At 44.5% G+C, this 23918-nt stretch overlaps 1 protein-coding gene across 4 annotated transcripts in view; it reads left to right on the top strand.

The window, feature by feature from the left end:
- INSR (insulin receptor) overlaps window positions 1-22856 on the top strand; it is a 103186-nt gene extending 80330 nt beyond the window's left edge. For 3 of the 4 annotated variants that reach the window (XM_084614294.1, XM_084614296.1, XM_084614297.1), the window contains exons 11-22: window positions 3187-3222; window positions 4539-4813; window positions 5082-5224; window positions 8180-8339; window positions 9145-9244; window positions 10155-10222; window positions 11430-11659; window positions 13104-13214; window positions 13328-13487; window positions 14485-14614; window positions 14863-14997; window positions 16793-22856. In XM_084614294.1, the coding sequence (XP_084470420.1) occupies window positions 3187-3222; window positions 4539-4813; window positions 5082-5224; window positions 8180-8339; window positions 9145-9244; window positions 10155-10222; window positions 11430-11659; window positions 13104-13214; window positions 13328-13487; window positions 14485-14614; window positions 14863-14997; window positions 16793-17147 (1903 nt within the window). In that variant the 3' untranslated portion in view covers window positions 17148-22856. The remainder of the gene's footprint in view (window positions 1-3186; window positions 3223-4538; window positions 4814-5081; window positions 5225-8179; window positions 8340-9144; window positions 9245-10154; window positions 10223-11429; window positions 11660-13103; window positions 13215-13327; window positions 13488-14484; window positions 14615-14862; window positions 14998-16792) is intronic. The other variant, XM_084614295.1, reaches the window with a different exon arrangement.
- The last annotated feature ends 1062 nt before the right edge of the window (window positions 22857-23918 follow it).

The following is a 23918-nucleotide window of genomic DNA, read 5'->3' as shown; positions in this document are numbered from 1 at the left end:
ACTATGTCAGACAAGGATACCTACAGGGCTGTCCAGAGAAATATCTGGATGGATACGTGGCTGAGACTGGTGAAACTAGAACTCGAACAACTGATGTTACCTCAGATTTGGGAAACCCCCGTGTGCTGCCTGATCTCGGCATTCTCCTCAACCAGACCTCATAAGCTGAGAAATCTCAGTGAACTATTAAAAACCTGGAAGCTTATTTAAACTCATGTGATGCCAGAAATGGCTGTTTCTTCTGCCTGAAACTTTTTTGCAGCTTTTGCGCAATAGCCACTTAAAAATAAAAGAAGAAAAAGGGAAGTTTACCATGCCACAACCTTGTCTTTTACTGCGGTATTTGCGGTCTTCCCTGTACTTAGCATGGGAAATACCTCCAATACCATGAGGAATGTAACTGCTGTGGGTGGTAAATGGCCTGTTTTGAATGGCACACACTGTCACATTAAGTGACGTTGAATGTGTTCGCACTTCATGTGAGTTCCAGAGAATGCACTATGGGAATCAAGTTGGGGTTGGTAGTAATTTGCTCTCTAAACTATCATAATGAGTTTCAGGCATCAAATCTGTTCTTTGCTAGTTGCACTTAACCAGAAAATATTTATTTGCAGCTGCCTGACAAAGGCCTAGCTATGACAATGAACACGTTTATTAAAAGTGCAGTACTAAACAGCATTCCTCTCTGTGAGCCTGAGTAAGTAATGCCTGCCATTGGCACATGGAAGCATCTGCAGAGTCCCTTATTTTTCTATTTCCTTGCTGCTTGTGCCGTGCAAATGAGCAGGTTTCAGTGCGAAATGTAGAGCTATAGTGGGATTGCCCAGGACTCTGGGTACTCAGCAGCCAGAGAAGATACAAGCTATTATAACATAGGCAATATCCTCTTGATCTAGGCAAACAGTTCTTATAATGTGATTTTTAATTTTATTGTGCAGCCAGCCCAGGATGCTTCTCAGGCCAATTTCTGGGGTATGTATTCTAAGAAGAAACCAATAATCACGATACCACCTTGTCAGCCTGCTAAGGGAGAAACCTCCAGCCCTGTTACATTAATTAATTTACTAACACAGGGCCCCTTCATTATCATAAGCCAGCAGCAGACACAATCCTCCTGACACGCAGTCTGCCTGCTAGGTTGCCTTTTATGATGGGTTTCAGCTTGTGGCAAAGTGAATTAGAGGTTGTTTTGCTGCTATTTCTTGTATGCCAATCTGCTCCGGGGCAACTTATCCAAGGTCTGGCAGCAGAATAGGATAGGTATTTAATTCCATATCTCATTTCTGCCGCCGCTAACTGCCAATGGCCTCCTCCCTAACAGCATTGCTGAGACCCTACTTGAAAGCAGAGCCTGCTTGGTCATGAGAAGGCCCTTGTAGGAGACTAGCAGGAGGCTTGTGAAATTGTGCAGGGATGTAAGCAGAAGGTGGAAGGGGTAGTAAAGAGGGGCCCATCTCCCCACTGATTGCCTCCCTGTCTCATCTCCTCACTTCCTGTTGGCTCTCCTTGCTTCCTTTCAGCTTTTTTACTCCTCCTTTCCCCTTCCCTGTTTGTTACAGGAAACCTGTTCCCCAGGCAGTGTCTGTGCCCAAAGCCATGCCCTGCCACAGACACACCCAGCCAGCCTGAATCCCACTGCTTCGCTCTTCTTTTTCTGACCCAGTCTCAGAATTCGGGCTGGGAAAAAGTGTCACAAGGACTGCTCCCTGGCCAAGTGCAAGGCAGACTGAGTGGGGGTGGGGTGGGACTTGCGTAGAACTTGTAGCTAACTTCCTTTTACATTGATAAAACAGGCTTGGGATTTCTTAAGGCACTGCCTTCCCAGAGCCCCCTTCCTAGTCATCAGTAGGGAACTTTTCACCCCAGCTGCGAGCTTCGTGACTTCCTCTTGCAGCTGAACAAAGTGGTGGTCACAATCTGATGTTTTGTTTCTTCTTTATTACGTTGTTTGCTCTTGTACTGGAAAGAGTTTCACACAGGGATGAGCAACAATAAGGAAGAGGCTTCAAAAGCAATTGGGAAATGAGAGCTCGAATGTGGGTGGGGGGTGGGGAGTATGGCATCGGAAAAAAATAGAGCAAGGCTCAAATGCCCCCTCCTCATGAAGGCTCGCCTCTGAGAGAGGGCTCTATGGCTGCTACTGAGCCAATAAATTCTTCTGATTCAGCCAGGGCCATCCCTGGTGGGTGTTCCCGGGTGTCCCCCTCCTCTGGGACTGAGCACTCTCCCACAGTGCTGCTAGACCCAGCCTCTCTGGGGGACAGGGAAATCTGGGAATGGAGACCAGATCTGGGTATTTCACATAGCAAACCACTGAAGCCACCAGAATAGCCTTGGGTTGTATTGAAAAGAGAGGCTGGAATGACAGCAAGGAGAGCAAAGAGGATTTAGCAAGGGAGTTGCCTTAAATCTAGGAAGGGATAGTTAATTATTTTTGTCAAGATCCAAATGTATTCGTCAAGGTCCAGACTCCAGAGGAAAAAAACCAAACAAACCAACAACAACAAGAAGAAGTAGTAAATAAAAAGGCTTTGGGGTCTGTCTTGCGGTCCATATTTGGCCCGTGGTCTGCCTATTGACTACCCCGATCTAGGACAATAAAAGACTTGGAGTTCTTGACTTTGCAGCCTCAGAAGCTTTTCGTATTCTCTAGCATTTTAAGAGTTCTTTCTGTATTTTTCCATTCACAGCTCTAGGCGAGAGGAGAGTGCCGAGTAGCACAGCTCTCATCAGGGATATTATTGTTGTACTTGTGAAAAACAAAAACAATCTCGGACTTGGGAAACTGCTGAGTCAGCACTTTGTAAACAGTGGGGACGAGTTAAATTGTGAAGTGTAAAGAAGATTCTAGTTAACCATAAAGATTCCTTGGGGTGGGTGGGAGATGATCTGTTTTTTATTGTGACCTAGAATTGCATCTTTGAACTCTGCCTTATTGTTAGAGGGCACAGTTCAGAGCAATGCCTAGACTGGGAGAACAACAACTTAAAAAATGGTTTGTCTGGAGTTAATTAGTAATTACAGGAAGAGAAATCTAAAGCCGAGAATGTGCTGTGCTGAGCCTGCCGTTTGGTGTCACGTTCTCTCTTGCCAGTGAATTTGTCCGTATTACTGTGCAAAATATAATGTTTAATATTTGACGACATTTTAGATCTGCTTTCAAAGTGGTTGCATTTGTTTTTTCAGAAAAATAACATCAGGGAATGGAACTGAGGACTCTAGGTAAAGACCTGACCCCTGCAATCACCTGCTGCAATTTTAGTTAGCCAATCATGTGCTTGATAGTCTGAGGGTGGCAGTGGAAAGTTCAATTCAGCAGCAAAGATTTGCTTCAACAGCTTGTTGCATTTGTAAACTCTGGAGATGTCCATAGTGCTGGTTCCTTTCAGATGACTCAATAGCAAACATCACAATTGTTCCCTTTAATGTGTGATTTGGATTTTAACTGCCTGGTAACAGAGTGATCAAAAGCTCTGACTGCGGGAAACGGGGAACATGGATTCCCCTCGAGCAACTGACATTGGTTGTTTCTGACATGGCTTGGATCCCCCAATTCGCTCAGAGTTCCCAGCCTGAAATTCCTAGTTGCAAATGCGATCACAGGATTCAAACACTGCGTGTAACTGTCTTGATTTAACATAATTAAAAAAAAAAAGGGAGGGGGGGGAGAAATCGGGCTGGTGCTTGGTGCTGAATTCTAGTGAAACAAAAATGTCCCCTTTTCTGGTTTGGAAGTTAACTAGCAGCTCTCTCTTACAGTATGGGGGACTGCCAAAGTCTTGTCTGACAACTTGAAAGTCACAACAGCAAGAAGTTGAAGTAAATCTGCTAACTAATATACAGTAATTTGAAAGAAAAACTTCAGTTAACCACTACTGAATGTTACTAATGTGTGCGATGTGAGTCTGGCAGTACTGGGATCTTTGTTTAACTTTATTCTTTAAAATGTTGAAAAGAACATTCAAGACCTGCTTGGTGTGAAAGGGTGAAAATTCTCTTCATGTACAAAACAGAGACTACAGGTCTCAGAGTAGTGGACATACTCGAGTGAGCCATGAAATCAGTTTTATGAGTTTTAAATGGAATATGTACAGCACCCAATATGCTCAAACTCAGGGCTTAGGACATGATCCCATATGGTCAAAGCTACATTAAATGCAAGGTAAAGTCTTGAGTATTGCAGTCTTGTTAAGGCAGCATCCTATCTCTGTGGAACCCAGAGATTAGTAACATTGTTATGTTCAGCTGTGCTGAATTGGGAGAACTTGAGACGTTGCATACTTTGGCCTTAGCTTTTATTATTTCCGTGTACAGTTATGAAACAAAGGTAGATCAAGACCACAGGCACCACTAAAAGGTAGCGTTTCTGCAGAGACATTGAGACGGGGGTTAGAACAAAAAGTTCTGAATTTTGTAGTTTGTGCTGCATTATAAATGCACTCTACTTGCATTTGAGTTTTCAGATGAACTCTGAACTCCCAGATAAATATGTTTGAGCTAAATATGGTGAATAATTTCTTAAATGTATTGTTCTGCAGGCCATCACGAAAACGAAGAGATCTTGGCAGTGTGGCTAATGCCACTGTGGTGGTACCCACCATCCCATCTTCGCTGAATACCTCCTCTGCAATAGCACCTGAAAATGCAGAGGAACAGAAACCTTTTGAGAGAGTTAAGTCTAAGGAGTCCTTGGTTATCTCAGGTCTGCGGCATTTTACAGGATATCGCATTGAGCTCCATGCTTGTAATCATGATGCCCAAGAATCCCGGTGCAGTGTCGCAGCATATGTTAGTGCCAGAACCATGCCAGAAGGTGAGTTGCCTTTACTGAGCTTTGATTCAGGGAACTCTAATATTTTTAAATGGCAGTTTTCTCGGTGTGTTAGCTGCATTTCAGAAAATGCCTTGGGAATCTCATGCTGATGAACTGGGCTGTACCTATTGCTAATAAATATCCCTGTTCGGTGGTTAGACGAAAAATCTGACATATTGGGTTGGGTCAGGTTTGCATTTTGTAAAATATTTTAGAACTTAAAAAAAGCTTTTTCTAAACATAACTTTGTAAAATCCGTTGGTCTCAGCAAAGGCGGATGACATCGCTGGTCCAGTTACCCATGAGCTGGTGGAAAAAAATGCTGTTCATTTGAAGTGGCAGGAGCCGAAGGAGCCAAATGGGCTAATTGTGCTGTACGAAGTGAATTATGGGCGTCTTGGGGAGCCAGAGGTGAGAGCTTCTTTCATTCAGCCTCTCCATAGGTGGTACTTGAATAGGTGTGCACTTCACAACATGGGGAGATAGCTGGTAGCAGCAGCTGGGAAGTTAAATTTGCATATTCCTACATTCCCTGGACTCAGCTCCTCCATATCAAGTGTTGGGATAAGATCAGAATTGAGGCTGTTGGAAGCAGAGCCCACCAACTGCCTCCATCACTACTGGTTCGGCAGCTTTCTTGGTATGGACACATTAGAATGGAAGACCAGTGAATTCCAAAGCGTGTGTACCAACGAATGCTGTGACGCAGCTGGCAATCGTGTGGGTGCCAGAAACTTTGGTGGCACAAGCAGATTGCCAGTGATGGACGTAAACTGAATGTAGCAGCACCCCCTTTAAAGAGCTAGCCAGAATGCGATCTGGATGTTGCTCAATCTTCAAGGAGACCACATCCCTGTGGGATTTACCATGATGATGAAAGTGCCCTGGAGTGTCTCTCTCCCTGCTAGTGACTGGCTGCAGCTATGCACTCCCCTCCTGTAGGAGTAACATGGAGCACAGCTCTGCCCATAAGGTGGATCACTATAACTGCAAGGGAGGACTGGCTGCAGGAGTTCATGGAAACCCAGCTGTGGAGTTCTGTTTTGCATGATGGTGCTCCAGAAATGCAAGGCAGCCCACCCTGCCCTATTGTTCTAGTTTGTCTGGTTTCTTTTTTGCATGAACTTATCAGCCACTCCGGCAGAGAAATGTGCCCAGCCTTACCCTCTGGGAGTGTGTTCCATGATGATGGAAAGCACTACAAATTGGTGTCCTCAGCATGAATCTCTCATTTGTTAGCCTGGTGCGGGAATTTCTGTAGGGATTTTAGTGCACAGAAAGCTATGGAAATGATATAGATGTAAATCTCAGCTGCTTATTGCGAAACCATTAAAATAATAGCTCAAGGATATAATAAATGGCAACCCTGACCCTGCAGCCTGAACTGCATGGGCAGACCCCAATGCCTGGGCAGGGTTCCAGTGGGGCTCTGCATGGGTGGAAGGGTTTGCCTACCGCGATCAAACGGCAGAATTGAGGCCCAGTACAGCCAATGGCATGCGTCCCACATGATCTAATACTACTTAACAATGAGAGGCAAACCCAGGATATACCGTTATAATGGGGAAGATCGGAGCATTCCAACACACAATTATTTGTCTCTTTGCTGTTCGGGGAACTGTGAGGGGAGAGTCCTCATGCTAATAACCTTTAAAAGGTCTCCGTGGGAGGACTTCATTTGAAATAGCTTGTGATTTAGCTTTTGTTTTCCTTTGGTTGCTTGTTGTAGCCCTGTGCTTAGTATGAGCTTCCTTCTTGGGTGATCAGCAGAATATTCCACTTGCAGAGTTAACCTTTGGACTAACAAAGCTGTTGTTCTCATTTGTTTTCTTGATCTTTGGGCAACATGTTTTTATGGCTTTTCTTTCTTTGCCTTTCAAATCCAACTCTCAGGGTGATATGCAGCCCTTCCCTCCCTGTAGTGGGCTGGGTATGTGCTAAGATTGGTGAATGATTTCATGAATAAATGGTGTTAGGAATAAACTACTGCTAGTCACTGAATTTCTTTGGGTGTTAAATATCTGCCTAAGTTATGAGCTGGTAGGAAGGCTGAAGTCTTGGCCTCTCTAACTCTCCCGCCCTTTTGTTTGTTTAAGAACTCTTCTTTTGGTGTTTTGAATGTTGATTTGATGCCAAATGAAAATCACCATTAACCAGGGTATTAGAATTCTCATCGGCTTTCATAGGAAACTGCTCACTGGCTGTAATACATCATTATGGTGTTAACTGAAATACATTTAAAAGCACCCAGGTGTTAGTGGTCTAAATAAAACCCCTTCCCAGACATCCTCCTGGACAAAGGCAGAAGGACCCTGGGGACTCATGGCGCTCTCCTGTTCTGACTTGCAGTAAATATATTTGATTGTGTATAAACAATGCAGGTGATAAGCTGCCATCCTGTGCTCTGGCTGCCTGCCCACTAGCGTGTTCAGATACATAGCAATGTCTGCTCTAGTAGACTCTGAAATCCACCCCAAATGCCAGAATTGCTCTCAGTTGTTACGTGGCCCAGACTCTCCACCCAAGTACAGGTGCTGGAAAGCTTAACTAATCTGGGCTCTGTCAGTGAGCTGTAGGTGAGGGGAGACTCCAGAATGTGGGGATAACCCTCGCTAGCAGCACCCACTTATTTACATCCCATTGGCAGAGCCAGCCCCCATGAAATCAGGTCCGGAGCAGCTTAGTGCTTTAGAATTTATAGTGTAAGCCCACCACCTGGAATCCCACTTGGAAACGTGCAGGGAGCCAGCACTGATTATGGTGCTGCACTTCCTCTTCCCCGGCGCCGGTGTCTGGGGGAGCGCTGCGGAACAGCCATGGCTCCAGGTGAGGAGGGCCTGGATGACTGCAACAGGGGCTGCACATCAAGGAAGTGCCCGTGCGTGTTTCACTGGGCACAGGGGGAGAGAGCAGCGCTCTCGGAGTAACAGCCTTAGGGCAGGCCAGAGCTGGGAGCTCATAATTGGGGGAGGGATAGCTCAGTGGTTTGAGCGTTGGCCTGCTAAACCCCGGGTTGTGAGTTCAATCCTTGACGGGGCCATTTAGGGATCTGGGGCAAAAATTGGGGATTGGCCCTGCTTTGAGCAGGGGGTTGGACTAGATGACTTCCAGAGGTCCTTTCCAACCCTGATATTTTATGATTCTATAATCCTTGGTCACAAGTTGCTATTTCCAGCATCATCTCAGTCTCTCTAGACACCGGGCTGTTGTGCTGTTCCCCCTTTCTATTGGGGTTCAGCAGGGGCTGGACGGGGAAGATTTGCAGATTAATCTGTGGAAGGGAGGTTGGTTGTTACAGGCCTCCTGACTGTGCTGCATTCTTCAAGAGGCAGTGAAGTAAAGCTGTCATTTTCCATCCTCCTGCAGGAGGCACACTACTGCGTTTCTCGTAAGCAGTTTGCTAATGAACAGGGCTGTAAGTTACGTGGACTACAGCCTGGAAACTACAGCGTCCGAATCCGAGCCACCTCGCTGGCAGGAAATGGGTCGTGGACAGAGCCCACATATTTCTATGTGGCTGATTATTGTGAGTTCACTTGCTCAAAGTTTTAATGTTTTAATAGAAATCCAGGCTATTCTCTGGAGCGGGGAGCACAGCACAGAGCAGGGGCCCTGGAATAGAAGTGCATGGGGAAAAATATGGTGATCTGGGGATTACAAGTGGCAAGCGCATTAGAGAAACTTGACAATCAGTCTCTTAAAAGCTGATCTATTTCCTTCACTTATTTGTTAACGCTGAGGCCACAGTTCTGGGTGGCTGTGCATTGCTTGCCTACGGCTTCGGGGCAAAGCAAACGGCCTTCCTGTGTGTGAGCTTAGAAACCTCTGGAAATGGGCTGTTTGAAACTGAAGAGCCACCTTCTGCATTGAGTTGAATAGCGAGAAAAGGACCCCCATCCACTTTGTGTCAGAAATGGCTTTGCTCTGCACTTGAGTTTGGGAGCGCAAGAAGGCAGTGGAAATGGGAGATTGTTTGGGAGCCACCTCTGGTTGTATTCAAAGTTCCCATCATCAGGGATGTTGATAAGCACTTCGATTTGCCCGCCTGTGACATGAATTAGCCAGCTAGCTGGATTGTCTGCAGCCGTCAAAGTGCTGAGGCGCTTGCCAATCTTGTTCTGGGTGGAGCAAAGTAGGTTTGGATAGGAAGAGATTCCTGCTTTGTGCAGTGTTGGGCCAACTCTGGAGAGCACCTCTGAGTCCTGTCACTTTGGCAGGATCTCATCCTGGACTCATGGGTGTGCAGGTGTTTCAGGGGGGATTTCAGTCAAGAAAAGACTAAACTGCTTGGAAGCCCATGTAACACCTCTCTCTCTCTCTCTCTCTCTCAGTGAACCCTCAGTCTAATATTGCTGTTGTTGTTGTCCCAATCATTTTTTCCATAATAATTGCTGGAATTATTGGAGCTGCCTACGTATTTGTGAAAAAGAGGTGGGTGATGTATATAGCTCTCAGCAGAACAACAAAATGTTTTTCCAAAGAGGGACACTAGTAGTTTTCTGTGGCTTTATAAAAGAGGTAACAGATTTTAGCAGAACAGCTAAATGACTTATCTAGGAAACATCTTCCTTTTGAAGATCTGAAGTTCAGGGGCTGTTATCTGTCCTGTGCTTTGGGAGTTGTTTTAATTACATGGCTGCATGTAGGCTCTAAGGGCATGTCTACATGGCAACTAGACACCTGCAGCTGGCCCACGCCAGCCGACTCTGACTTGCAGGACTCAGGCTGCAGGACTGGTGGAGCCCGGGCTCTTGGACCCCGCGAGGTGGGGGTCCCAGAGCTCAGGCTCCAGTCTGAGCCCAGAAGTCTACATAGCAATGAAACAACCCCATGAGCCCAAGTCAGCCCCACAAGCCCTAAGGCAGGGGTGGCCAACCTGAGCCTGAAAAGGAGCCAGAATTTACCAGTGTACATTGCCAAAGAGCCACAGTAATACGTCAGCAGCCCCCCATCAGCTCCTGATCCCAGCGCCTCCCACCCACCGGCAGCCCCGCCAGTCAGCACCTCCCCCTCCCTCCCTGCACTGCCGATCAGCTGTTTCGTGGCCTGCAGGAGGCTGGGGAGGAGGTGGGAGGAGCGAGGGCATGGCAGGCTCAGGGGAGGGGGTGGAGTGGGGCAGGGCCTGTGGCAGAGCCAGGGGCTGAGCAGTAGCACCCCCTGGCACATTGGGAAGTTGGCGCCTGTCGCTCTAGCCCCGGACAAGGAGCCAAATATTAACTTCTGAAGAGCCGCATGTGGCTCTGGAGCCCCAGGTTGGCCACCCCTGGCCTCAGGTGACAGAAACACGAGGCACAAAACTGTAGAAATACTGAAACTTTATATGTATCTGTCTTGCTTCCAGACAAACTGAAGGACCAACGGGGCCACTGTATGCATCCTCTAACCCGGAGTACCTGAGTGCCAGTGATGGTGAGAGCATGCTGCGGTTCTGACCATTCCAGTGCTTCACTTGGTTTTGAATTATGACTTGGGAAACATGGATCAACTTATAAAAGCTTAAAAGATGTTCTTGTCCATTCCTGGGTGGGAAAATACTACTACTAGAGCAATTCTAGGGTAGAGAGGAGGAGCTCAGTTAGTTTAAAAAAAACAACCACCCGCCTTTGGGTTGGTAATAACTATTGGGAAGTGGTGTGCTGTTAACATGCTCGCTACTTGGCAGAATAGGAACATAAATAAGGTGATGCTGGGATTTTTACTGCCTCTCTTGGCTGTTGTATTTCTCCAGGTTTTTTTGCTCAAGAATCTCTGGTACACTGATGCTTTTCAAAGAATATCTAATGGGATCACAGTCAACACCTGCATCTTTTGCATGCCTCACATTTCTCAGGGCTACTCTGTATAATCCACTGAAAAGGGTTTGGAAAGGAGTTTCCTCCCTTTCCTGCTGTAGGAATGCCTGTCAGCTTAGACAGTACACTGTATTTAAGCAAAGTACTGTGCATCCAATTTCATTGTGTTAAGGGGAGTAAGAAGGGGGCTGTTCACTGAAGCAGTCATGTTTGTCCTCTCGCCCAGGCTTCTGCAGCACAAGGCTGACAGTCTGAACACAGCAAGATTATTTTAAGATGTTGAGTTTTAGAACAGTATCTTTGTATCCATTCTTTGTTTATATTTGTTATATCTTCGTGGAAAGTGAGCTCAGTACGGAATATTACATCCAGTACAGGAGCGGGACATGGGTGTTTGAACTTGTGAATGCTGGATGTCTGCTTGTGGATCATAATCCCCCTTTTACCTGCATTGTGCGCTTGCAGCTGCATTCTGTCACTCACCCTGCAGATTTTCCCTGGCACACGCTTTGCAAGACTCAGTCCTACTGTGTGTGGGACAGACGCTCCTCGCCTCGCCCCTGGTGCAGACATTTGTACCGGGATAAAGTGGGTATGAAATACTGCTGTCTGATTAGGCAGTGTTTCACACCCACCTTGCTCAGGTGTAAATGGCTGCACAAGGCAGGGGGTGACTTTGGCCCCCAGTCTCCAGACCAGCCCCTGTCTCGCTGAGGTGGGAACAGTGTCAAGGCCTGGGTGCTCCTGTCTCCTGTGCCTGATTGCAGAAACCTCTCTCCAGTAACTGCTCTGCTCATTGAGAAATGTCTTTCTCCACATGACAGTTTATGTGCCCGATGAATGGGAAGTCCCACGAGACAAGATTAACCTTCTCAGAGAGCTCGGGCAAGGCTCCTTTGGGATGGTGTATGATGGGATAGCCAAAGACATAGTGAAAGGGGAGCCAGAGACTCGGGTAGCTGTGAAAACCGTTAACGAATCTGCCAGCCTCCGGGAGCGCATTGAGTTTCTGAATGAAGCTTCTGTAATGAAAGGGTTCAGCTGCCATCACGTGGTAAGTGAAGTTTCTCTACAGTAAATGACTTGCTGGTGAAAATCCCACCTTCGAACTAATGTCTCTTTAGTGCTTTATAATGCTAGAGGATTCGGCTGAAAAAATGATTGAAAGGGAAGCAAAATCCATCAGTGAGAGAGACAGGCAGTGTCTGGAAAATTTGTCTTCCTGTATAATTTTCCTTGTGCTCTTTCAAACCCCCACTTCATGACAGGGCCCCATGTCCCGTGACAGCACTCTGGAATCTTGCTACAGAAGTGTTGGTGTGACCAGAGTGGGGCCAGCTATGGTCACTCAATTAGGGTGAACTGCAAAGAATGGGGAAGACAAACCCCAAAGAGCTGGTGGATATTCCAATACTTAGATTTACCAAGCCAGCATAAAACTGCTTCTTTATTACCTTCCTGGTTACTCAGAAGTCCAGACAATACAGTTCCCTTAAAAGTGATCCAGCCTCAGGCCCCCATCCAGGTACCTAAGTCAAATATGATGATTTCTGTAAATCTTATTTCATCATATAAATGAAAGGGTTCTACTAATCCCTAAGGATCAGACACATCACCTCCCAGGTTAATGAATGCTTCAGATCTTACCCAAATACACGCTACAGCCAATTCTTAATAACTAAACTAAAATTTATTAAAAAAACTCTCTCTCTTGTGTATGATTAAAAGATCAATATATGTACAGACATGAGTTTAATCCATTGGGGTTCAGATTCCTAACAGAGATGGTGAGCTTTGTAGTTGCAAAGAGTTCCTTTAGAATTCAGTTCATAGGTCATAGTCCAATGTCCAGATCTCTCATTCAGGGCATACAAGCATAACTGGGATCTCAGTCTTGCTGCTCAAACTTCCCCTGATGAAACCTAAGCAGATCTGAGATGACAGAATCAGGACCCAAGGATCTTTTTATACAGTGTTCTAGCATCCACTTGACCACACATTCCTGGCTAAACAACAGGCTTTTGATGTAACCTTTTGCTTTCTAAACACCACCAGTAATTAGTTACACAAATTAACATAGGGCAGTTTATCCATTAGGCAGTCTATTGCCTTCAAAGAGACATATAGAAAATGACATTATTTTACCCAAGATTCATCCAAATGTTAATATTCCCTTTTGATCTCTGAATCAATATTTATAGTGACAGACAGGAACTGTCTGTTTACGGGTAGCATCTAAGATACACACAATTACTATTACTTCTAACAATATAGGTTTGCATTTCAAAGTTCTAGCCTATTTACCATGAATATCCCTAATTATCATTTGCATACCTTTCTAACATGACTTTAAAAGTGGGCTTTGAGTCATTCAGCCTGCAAGCTGTTTAACCCTTTCTAGCCATGTGTCACCGTTGGTTTCATTGTAAACTCCATTTTCACAAATGTGCCATGCCCAGACACAACGCTAAGGGAGAAATACCATTTCTGTTTTTCAGGTTCGCCTCCTAGGGGTGGTCTCAAAAGGACAACCCACACTGGTTGTCATGGAACTGATGGCACATGGAGATCTGAAAAGTTACCTTCGCTCCCTGAGACCTGATGCTGAGGTAAAGGTGGGAGAGAAGCGATATTGGGGGGGGGGGGGGGCGGGGGGGGCGTGGGCGTGTCATACAACAGACTGACTTGCTTTGGTCTTTAATACTTTCTGACTTAACTTCAGAATAACCCTGGCCGTCCCCCACCCACTCTCAGAGAGATGATCCAGATGGCTGCAGAGATTGCAGATGGTATGGCTTACCTGAATGCCAAAAAGTTTGTCCACAGAGACCTTGCAGCCCGTAACTGTATGGTTGCAGAAGATTTTACTGTAAAAATTGGAGGTATGTAATGTGTGCTTCAGATCTAATACTAAGCTTTAACTGTTGAGGAGGTTCTGTGAAATCCTAGACTAGTGCTACAAAGAGCCAGCTGATCTCCATTGATTTTTAACTGGCTTTAAAGTTCTTCACTAAGGTGAACTTCCTTTGCCCAATATCTTTTCCTGTTTCACCTGTTTTGCAGAAGGACCTGCAGGCACTTTGGTAAGTGGATTGTCGAGGTGAGCCTCACTGCAGCATCTACAGCTTCTACTGAAATGCAGTTAATAACTTCTTCTAATGAAAGCTCCTTAGGGAATGTCATATTATTTCTTGCTTCCATGAGAACTGTGACGGAGAAAGTATCCTATTCATGGAGCATAAACTAAAAGTTAAGGACTGCTAAAGATGTAATTAGGCCCAAGGACTAGTTTTTATGGAGTACAAACATCTAAAACAAGTTCTTAACACCAGTTAAGTTGACAAAATTTAAAAATAATCCAAACCCCCCTCAAAGCCTATCTGTGGCCTGAGGCCAGCCATCTGGAATTTCAGGCCAAAAGGAATTCTGTTTTCATCAAGAGTGGGAAGAGATCAGTCAAAATAGGGGTTAGTTACAACTGTGACAGTTTCCATTCCAGTGGAATGGTACCATGGCTGCATAATAGTTTAGGAAGAAGACTTGGGGGGAGCGGGGAGAAGGTGGAAGGTGCTCAGTCTCTAAATACTCTCAAGATAGCAGCATGACTGAAAGTTGGGGTGTCATAGGTGGAGTAATTGGGCAGCAAGACAGACTCCAAGGCAAGTGACTGTGGCTCCCACACTGCAGAGATCCAGGAGAGGATTGTGGAAGACACCAGTGGAATGAAGTAGGAGGAGTCCAGCGCTGTGGGTGCCTGACCCCGCCTTCTGTGCTGGTGCACACGGTGTTAATGTGCACGTGTTACAGAAACCGGAGTCTTTTTGGCAAGCGGCAGGGCTGGACTGGGCATTGGTAATACATCCTAACTTCTTTTGTCAGATTTTGGCATGACCAGAGATATCTATGAGACCGACTATTACCGTAAAGGAGGCAAAGGGCTGCTGCCTGTGAGGTGGATGGCACCCGAATCTCTAAAAGATGGTGTCTTTACTGCTTACTCAGACGTGTGGTAAGTTGTATTCTGCATTCCATGATGAATTGTAGCAGGATTCCTAATAGTGACATGGGTGACTTGATCGGGGTAGGGGTGGGGGTGGGGGGCGGTAAGTTCCTCAGAGAACAGGAAATTATATTTTAAAGCAGCTTCTTAAGTATATAGTGCATCTTCTAAAATCTTCCTGCCCCAAAAGTAAGCTGAACATTGTTTTTTCTAGATCATCAGTATTAGTCTGATCAGTGGTTCTGGTCTTTTCTCAGGTCATTTGGAGTTGTCCTTTGGGAGATAAGTAGTTTGGCGGAGCAGCCATACCAGGGACTCTCTAACGAACAGGTGCTAAAATTTGTAATGGATGGCGGATACCTGGATCAGCCAGACAACTGTCCAGAGAGACTGTAAGTATTAGAGGCGGGTGGGAACTGTTATGCTTCTTTGGTTAAGGTATGGCCACTTAAGGTGGCTGTAATTCTGCCCCCTTCCCACCCTGATGAATGGGGGGAGCAAAGATTAATTTTGAGAGCCACCTGACAAAGAAATGTTGTCACCCCATCCTGAGTGACCCAGAGATGAAGAGGAGAGTCAAGGGCAGCCCAGGAGACTAGAAAGAAAAGCCAAACTAAACTGGGCTGTATGATCATAAGAAGAGAAAGTGCACACCAGAGGGCGTGAAGGCCAGAACATGGGGAAAGTCTAAAATATAAATAGGCCAAAACGAAAGGCGTCTCCCATCGCTGCGTTTTAATGCACAGTGATTCACCTCTGCAGAGTGATGTGCTATGTAGGGCTGTGCTTGCTTCTCTGCAGTTCCTTCCAAGTGGCTGTAAATGCTGGGGAGAGGCTCATGAATCAAAAGGGGGTGGGTGCTCCAGCACTGTAGAAGCTGTCTGCAAATCAACACCTGCCTGGCTGACCCCTGGTCATACGTCTGTGTTAGACAATTCTACCTGGTTTGCTTCTAGGCAAGAGTGGTGGCCACTTTCCATGGATTAACTTTCAGGAATCCCTCATCTGGTGAATGGGAAGGGAGGGTGGAAAGTGTCTTGTCTTGTGCTTTTTCCTGTCTCTCAGGCATAGCAAGGGCCCTAGTTAGTCTGTCCTCTCCTGTGGTTTTGTCATCCCATCAGCATTTTATCCTTGCCCAGCATGTGCTCAGTATTTGCTTCTGTAGCCAACCTCAAGGGAGCACTGAAACTCTCCTCCCAAATGATGGGAATAACAATGGGCTTAACCCCCTATGGCCACTCAGGTGGGGGTTACGAAGAGAGTGATGGTGCTTAAGATCTGGAGTGCTGACTGTCATGCTGCCAATAACGAGTCCTTCTAGAATGAAACTTGCAGGGTCTCAGATAAGTTGCTAGCCCCAGTGTTTAGTGTTAAAAATCGCAGTGGAGCTGTTTGTGTCCTGCTACCCAAGTCTAGCCAGCTCTAGGCTGCATGTTGTCTGACGTGTTAGCCATCATCTTCCAGAGCCTGCATTTGAACGTGAACAGGACCTGGGCTGCCCACGGGAACAGCTGGGAGGAGGAGTGGCAGGGCAGGTAGAGATGCGAGGGATGGGGAAAGGGCAAACACTGGAGGTCAGAAATACAGGGAGGCTCAAAAAGAAAACCTCTTGTAGAGAGAGAGAGAAAACATTAAACAGACTTAGAAAAAGAATAAAAAATGGTTTAAATTGGCCATGAGTAAATTGAGACTGGAAATTAGAAAAAGGTTTCTGATCATTAGAGGAAGGAGGTTCTGGAACAGCCTCTCAGTAGAAATAGTGGGGTATAAAAATACAACTGAACTAGTTTTAAAATGGAGCTCAGTAAGTTTTATGAACAGGGTTATATGATGGGTGTCCTGCAGTAGCAGTGGAATGGGCTCCATGACCAGGAGGTTCTTTCCATTCCTGTGTTTCTATAATTGAATGAATCTGAGGGAGTCATGGGCCCTGACAGACATGGAAGGAGAGGAGCATGAGGCTATAATAGGAAAAGTGGAGACCAGGAAGAGAAACTGGAGAGGAAGAGAAGAAAACATAAGAGACTGTAAGTTGAAATGTTCGACCCAGGAATCAGAGAGTTGACAGCCATCACAGCGTGTTTGTCCCAACATTGGTTCGGATATTAAATTACACCAGCCCCTACTCAGGTCTGTGCTCGTAAAAGTGATTCCCAGATACCGACTCTCTTCTTTGTCCCCTTTCAGGCATAGCCTGATGCAGATGTGCTGGCAGTACAACCCAAAAATGCGCCCTACCTTTATCGAGATCATCGAGATGCTGAAGGAGGACTTGCACCCCAGCTTCCAGGAGGTCTCATTCTTTTACAGTGAAGAAAACAAACCTCCCGAGACAGAGGAGTTCGAGATGGACTTTGAGAACATGGAGAGCATACCCCTTGACCCTTCCTCCTATTCGCAGAGGGACAAAGTCCTGGGGCGGGACAATGGGCCCTCCATGGGCCTCAAGGGGAACTATGAAGAGCATATACCTTACACTCACATGAATGGTGGCAAGAAAAACGGGCGGATTCTGTCCATGCCTAGGTCGAGCCCTTCCTAACACCACCTCTTTGGCCCAAGAGTTGTGTCTTTGCTTTTCCCCTCTGTGAATCTCAGGACTCTCGTTGTTGCTGCCACAGCGTATGACATACAACTACAAACTCTCTGTTCAGATTTTTAATCATCTTATGATTAACAGACTTTTTTTGACAAGTTAAGTGGTTGTCAATGGACTTATCTGTGAACATAAATGGAAAAGGTTTCCATGGTGGCTGTCCCTTCTGTAACCATGGTTCAAAACAGGAACTAACCTTGTAAATTAGGTTGAAAGAAGAGAATCCACATTTGCCAACAAAGGAAATGAAAATCGATGATGTCTGAGCTACATTATAAAAGTGCAGAGCAAAACTTCTGCAGGACATAAATGTTCTCAGTAGAATTCCAAGCTTTATGGCATCCTCTTCAGAAATGTTTTTCACTACAGCCGAAGGATTTTAACACCCTTTAATTGGACACGCCATTTCCTCAGATTGACCAATAGCTGCTGCTTTCATACTTTTTTAATGAGTTAAATCCGAGTGTGTGTGTGTGTGTGTGTGAGCGCAGTATATATACATGGGGTGTGTATATATATACAGATATACACTTCTTTTGTACATACGTTTTGTATGTTCTCACAGAAGCTTTCCTCTTCTTGGAAGTGTGTACTTCTCTCTTTCCCAGTTTCCTGGAGTGATTGAACCCTAAACAGATTATTTTTGTACTAAGGACTCTTGGGAGTAGTTTTCTCTCATTAGCATATGAGGAAAAATATGCTAGGAGCCAAAGGAGTAGAAATCTGAGATTTGTGGCTACTTTCAAGACCAAACAAAACAGAAACCCCTGACTGGATATCAAGCTTTCTGTCCTTATAGCATTGACTATATATATTGTTTGTTGTAACATATTTAAAGTGTTTTTAGTTTTAAATGTTAACTACCATATAAATTATTGAGTGTTTATGATTCTTTTTTGGGGGAGGGGATTGGGGAGTTTGTTTGGTCTTAAAGTGGTCCATGGATTTCAGAATGAACTTTATTTTAGCTGATTACCCTCTTAGGAACTATGAAGCACATGTTAAGTTTGTACTTGACAAGGCTTCAAAATATGGTTTCATGATTTATATCACACAGTCAGCCAGCTCCAGCTAAAGCCCCAAGATAAAATAGTTTGGACTTGAGTTGGTTGGCGGGGGCTGACAGACAAAGCATTGCCTCAGCCTTCCGTCGCTCTGCTACTTCACTTTCTTTCCCTTCCATGTGCACTTTTCCACAGACATTGGAGAAAACGGCGCCAGGTGAAAGAGCAAAATCTCTAACAGAACAACAGACACTAACCCAACCCAGAGCAGGGAGTGCCTGGCTCCAAGAGTGGAGCCAAAGCTGAACGTGCCTGTGGTGAGCTAGTCTGTGCCTGTCTGCAGCCTGCGCGGGCATTTGGCCTGGCAGAAGAAGTGGGATTTTGGTGTTTTGCTGAGATACCTGCATCATGCCCCATGGATAGTTACAGGGCCATTTTGTTCTTAGCCAGCGCCTCCAGCTCTTCAGGATGCTAACTTCTGTGTTTTGGGCTGGGCTTTGTTTGGCTGCTGTTTTGCATAAAAGGCAAAGCTGTTTAGCTTAGGGTGTTAGAAAAGCATCATGAAACTACATGTCTCCTACAGTGATGAAAGGATGTACTGTCAGGGAAAGGGGCTGAAGCAGAGGGGAGTGAATGTACTAATAGGCTTGAAAGAAGCAAACCCCTGGATGTTGCAGGCCATTGTAATGCAGGTGATGGTTTCAAAGGGAGACAGAAGGTGAAAATCAGCAGCTTTTCTTTGTGGACAGCTCAGGGAGCCATGACTAACACAGTGACTCCGTGAGTTCCCTGTGCTGGGAGTAAATGGTTCAGTCCTGGCTCATCTGGGTGTGGCACTAAGCATGTCGGTGTGTGGCTTGTTGCTCCAGACCACGTGCGGCTGCTTCGTCCTTCCCGCATTTGAAAGACCAATCACTGAAAATAAAATAAGGGTTGGTGCTAATAGGGAGCACATCACTGATCCCTCCCTGCTAACCCAAAACTACAGACACCTGGTAGTATGGCACCTAGATAAAGGATTATGGACTTTCTGCACCTTCTGAAAGGAACAGCACCCCCTTATGTTTGTGAGGCCTGACTCAGTTGGGACAAAGGGAGAAGGTACAAAAAGATTGTTCGCAAAATTAGATCCAAAATGTATTGTGTAAATATGAGGCCAGAACTTTACAGTTCGAAAGGCCTAGCTTGCATTCTTGCTTTACAAAATAGTAACTATTTAGCAGCTCTCCGCTACACTGCAGGGAAGAAGTATTCACACACTTTTCTAATTGAGAGAGGTTTTCTTATTAGGAAAATTTTTATTTATTTTAATATAAAATCGCTGTAAAAACCATTTTCTTTCTTAAAACATACAAAACGTGTACATTTTTATCTTTGAAAACTAGGCAGGAGGGTGTGGTGGGGTGGTGTTGTTTTTTTTGTTCTGTTCTGGCACAGTCTACCTCAGTGTCCCATAAGGCTATTGTTAATATTGTGCATCTCTAGACTGGATGAAATATTCTGGTCTGGACCTATTATGAATTGGGGAAAATCAATATCAGCTGATTCCAATACGAGGGACCATTCACCGGTGGGATGGGAGAACAGCTAATCATTATTTATCACTTAACTTAAGCAGTAATGACCAAAACCCTATTTGTGGCTCCAAGTACAGTACACAATGGCCAAATTTGACTGATGCAATCCTCTTAGTTCTGCTATGATCAGGAAAATATCCTGATATGGACAAAATAGTAATTTCCAAGGCTAAATATTTTAAGTATTTGGACGTTCTTCCTGATGCAATGCCCTGAAGTAGAATAAATGGCCTTTGTTTGGAATAGCATGTGACCAGTGTGGACCAGATAATCAACAGTGCGTAATAGATCTAGTTTGAGTTGGACAGCTTGGATCACGTCCATGTTCTTAATTTATACCAGTGTGAATCTGGAGTAAACGATAATGAGATGTGACCCCTAAAGTACAACTTTCTCACCATACTGTTGCTTTAGGAACATTGCAGAATTGAAGTGATTGACTCTGGCTATTATTGGCACTGTAGAAGACCTTATATGTACAAAATATTGGAACCCCGTATTGGGTTTGGCTAGCTTTAGTTGATATTGGTTGGCCCTGTGTAGTGCACATGACTTGCAGTGTCCAGCTCTTTGAAGAAGGCAGGGAATATATACTGTGTTTTGTGGTCCAGGCAGTCATTCACGTGGCATAAATACATGTTCCTCACATGGGTTACTTCAGACTTCTTTTCTCTCTCTCTCTCTCTTTCTCTCTCTGCATGCGTGGGTGCGGGGGTGGGTGTTGAAATCTAGTTCCTTTTTTTAAAAATCAGCTGTTACAGCACTTAGCGTTTAAAGCTGATGCTTGCTTTCCTGTAGAGGTGAGAAGCACAATTGAAAATGCTCTGCTAAAGCCCAGCCTTTGCTTTGGAGAATCTTCATTTTTAGCCCACAGTTGACATTGTGGTCCATACTGTTGAAATTATCATTATCCTGAAGCGTGTTGGAGCTCAGAAGGACCCTGGCACTGTGCCTTGCTGGGAACTACTCCTATAACACCAGCCAAGAGGCAGCAGGGCCCATGCATGAATATAGTTGATGTGATCTGTGTGTGGTGGACAAAAGGTTCTAGTTTTGAGCTGTTCCTACTAACTCATTTGCAGAAAGGGCGTTAGCAGTAATTGGCTTGTTCCTGGTCCCTGCGGAGCTGTTGCTTTCATGAACTTAACAGATTCATATGGGAGCTGAAAATACTGTTACTGTAACAGAAGCACAGGCAGACACTGAGGGAGAAATCCTGCCCTTTGCGAGAGGTGAGGAGGAGAACAATTGTCCAGGACCCAAGGTGGAATGGCTCAAACTGAGCAGTTGCAGCACGCTACTGAGAAGCCTTCTTTCTCCTTGTCCAGAGCATGTCTCTCTGGCTATCATTGGTACCGGTGACCACAGTAGATGTCAGGATGGGCCCCCTTCCTAACATTCACCTGAGAACCCGTCCTGCTGCCTTGTGATGCAGGTAGGAAGTTCTCCACATCCCCCACTGCAAAAGGCGTCCAGCCCCACAGTGTAACACTATTTCTAAAGCTAGCAAAGCAGAAGAGATGAGCAGTGAGTCCTTGTGCACTGCTGTCTTTCTGTAATGCAAACGTTAAAGCGTGAGAACAGGCCGGTTTCTCAGAAACATTTGCATGTTAAATTCAGTTGCCATTTCCTGAATGCCTCTTGCGAGGCTGGTGGTACTTCACTTGCAATACAGCACACCTTGCACTGCAAAACCTAACTGCTAGGTTCAAAAACGTCTGTTGTGGCTGCTTGTAAATATTCTATCGTTGTAAAATAGAAGAGCTGATTATCGTAAACTAACTGTGCCAGCAGTTATTAGGTTAGACATGTGACATGAAATAGACCAAGCTGCAACTTCACGATCTTTCTTACATTGAGTAGGAAAGCAGCTTCATCAGATGGAAAAAGGCTGCTGTCAGGTTGCTAAAGGGTACTTTGGATTATGGGTCGTATATCTGTTTCCTGTCAAATTTGTATTGTAATAATGGGACACTTTTGCTTAATTTTTAGTATGTTGCATATGATGATGGTTTCTCTTTGGAAAATCTCAAAGTTGCTTCCCGTGCTATTTACCTAGAATATGATGGAGGAGGAGGACAGGAGTGAGGTAGATACTGTGCCAATTAGCCTTGAGCCTCATTTTCTTGGGGGAAGGGGAGAGGAGAGCAAATTCCCTCTTGAATGTCACTGTGCTATGAAGAAGGGGCCTTGAGGAGCACTAAGCCTTCACTACAGAGCTGGTGCCTCCAGATATTACTGAGACTATATGCTTGTTTTACAAGTTAGAAATCAAACCAAAATTTTTTGTGCCATAAATGTTTGCTAAAGAGGCTCATGCTGGGGCCCCATCAATCCAGGTGAGATGGGTTCCGAGGCTCTGCTCTGGCATCTTGAATAATACCAGAGGAAGCAAGAAAACTGCAGGAGAAACTTTGATCCTCTTTATTTCCTAGCCTGCCTCAAAAGCCACCTGACTAAACTTCTCTTGGAACTTCTTTTTTACTTGGAGACTAGGTGGGCATGTTTTATGTCACGAGCTAATTGCCTTTGAAAGCACAGCTGGTGCCTATCAGTGTCCTAGGAGTAGTGTCCAGGGAAAGGAGCTGTTGAATGAATTGGAATCGAGGAATAGTAACGTCAGAAATACATAAAGTCTCTGAGATAAGATTAGTTGTTGTTTCTATGAACTTAATAAAAAGGCCAATTTTAATTTATCTTCTGCTTGGCTCGATGTTAACTCTGCTTGCATACTGTACACAAATGTTGATGTAAGAGCATTAACATGCCTCAGCCTGTTCTGTTTTGGCTTGCCTTGTTACGAATATCATAAGAATGAGGCCAACAGTCATTTTTCCCTTTGGAAGAATTTGAATATTTGAAGGCAATTTTAAAACTTCTGTTTTTATAAAAACAGCTGCTGCCATGAAATATGTCCTTTAAACACAAAAAAAACAACTGTTTGTGTCCTTCCAGAAGATAAGCACTTATTCTTGCAGTTTAACAAAGGTACTGCACCACAAAGCAAGCTATAAGAGTACAGGTGAAGAAGTGGTGAGTTTTATATTGTATAATAAAGTTAGTATTAATTTTTACAGTGTTACTCTTTCTTTTGTCAAAGTAGTTGCAGTCAGCAAGAAAGAACGTTCCTGAAAGTCTTTTTTGTTCTTAACTCCCTAAATTGTCCAAAAGCCTAGTAAGTGATTCATTTCACTCATTCTAGAAAATCATGATTGATGGACGCTTTGGCCCAGACTGAACTACATGCCTAACTTCTCAAAGTACTTGAGTAAATCTCAGTGACTTAAATTAAGGCATGTGCTTGAGCAACTAGCTGAATTAGGGCCAATATTAACACCCTGCAAAGTATATTCTCTGTTTAGCTCTGGCTTTGTGTTACAATGAATAGAAAAATCTAGGTTGAATGGGGAAATACTGACTCAAGTAGAAAGTCCTTGCATTTCTCTGATGTACTATCCCCCTCGTTACCAAAGCACTCTTATTTAATTTAAATTCTCCCAGCAGCACCCAATAACCGTTCAGCACACATTACTGAATATTTACCCTACCCCACCCCGAAAGATGGATTTTTAGGGAGGCCACTTTTGACTTTGGAAGGTTGAATTAAAATTTTAAAATCCTACTTAAAATTTAAAGCTTTTACCTTTAGCTTTATGTGGGGTGCAGAATACACTTGTTCAAGTATCAAAACAGTAGTTTGTGTTTGAGGAACTATGCAGATGTGGGTACTGGTCATCAGCTTTATCAAACTCAGCCAGAAGTGGGTATTGTTCTGCTTGTACCTTTAAATAAACTGAAGGCAAATTCAGTTAAATGTCAGGTGAAGTTCTGTGAAGTCTTTATATTTTCTGTGTTTAATCTTGCTGCTCCTGCCTTCCTTTCTGCACACAGAAGGTCCCAGAATGCTGATAGTCTTGCAGATACCTCTTTTTTGAAATAAAGTAAAGGATCAAAATGTGCCATGGTTTAAAAATAAATAAATAATAAATAAAAAAAGCTTGATTTATTTTTTCAATGTTTTCATATAAGAGCCAAGCAGTGACAAGTATAAAAAATACCGTTGAATATTAAAAATCTTGCTGTGTGTAAAATATTGAACAATTAACTGTTTATATTAAAATTCTGAATAAATTATC

This window comes from Lepidochelys olivacea, assembly GCF_965140295.1.
Source record: "Lepidochelys olivacea isolate rLepOli2 genome assembly, chromosome: 25".
NCBI lineage: Eukaryota > Metazoa > Chordata > Testudines > Cheloniidae > Lepidochelys > Lepidochelys olivacea.
The sequence above is the reverse complement of the archived record's forward strand: the minus strand, read 5'-3'. Positions and strand labels throughout refer to the sequence as shown.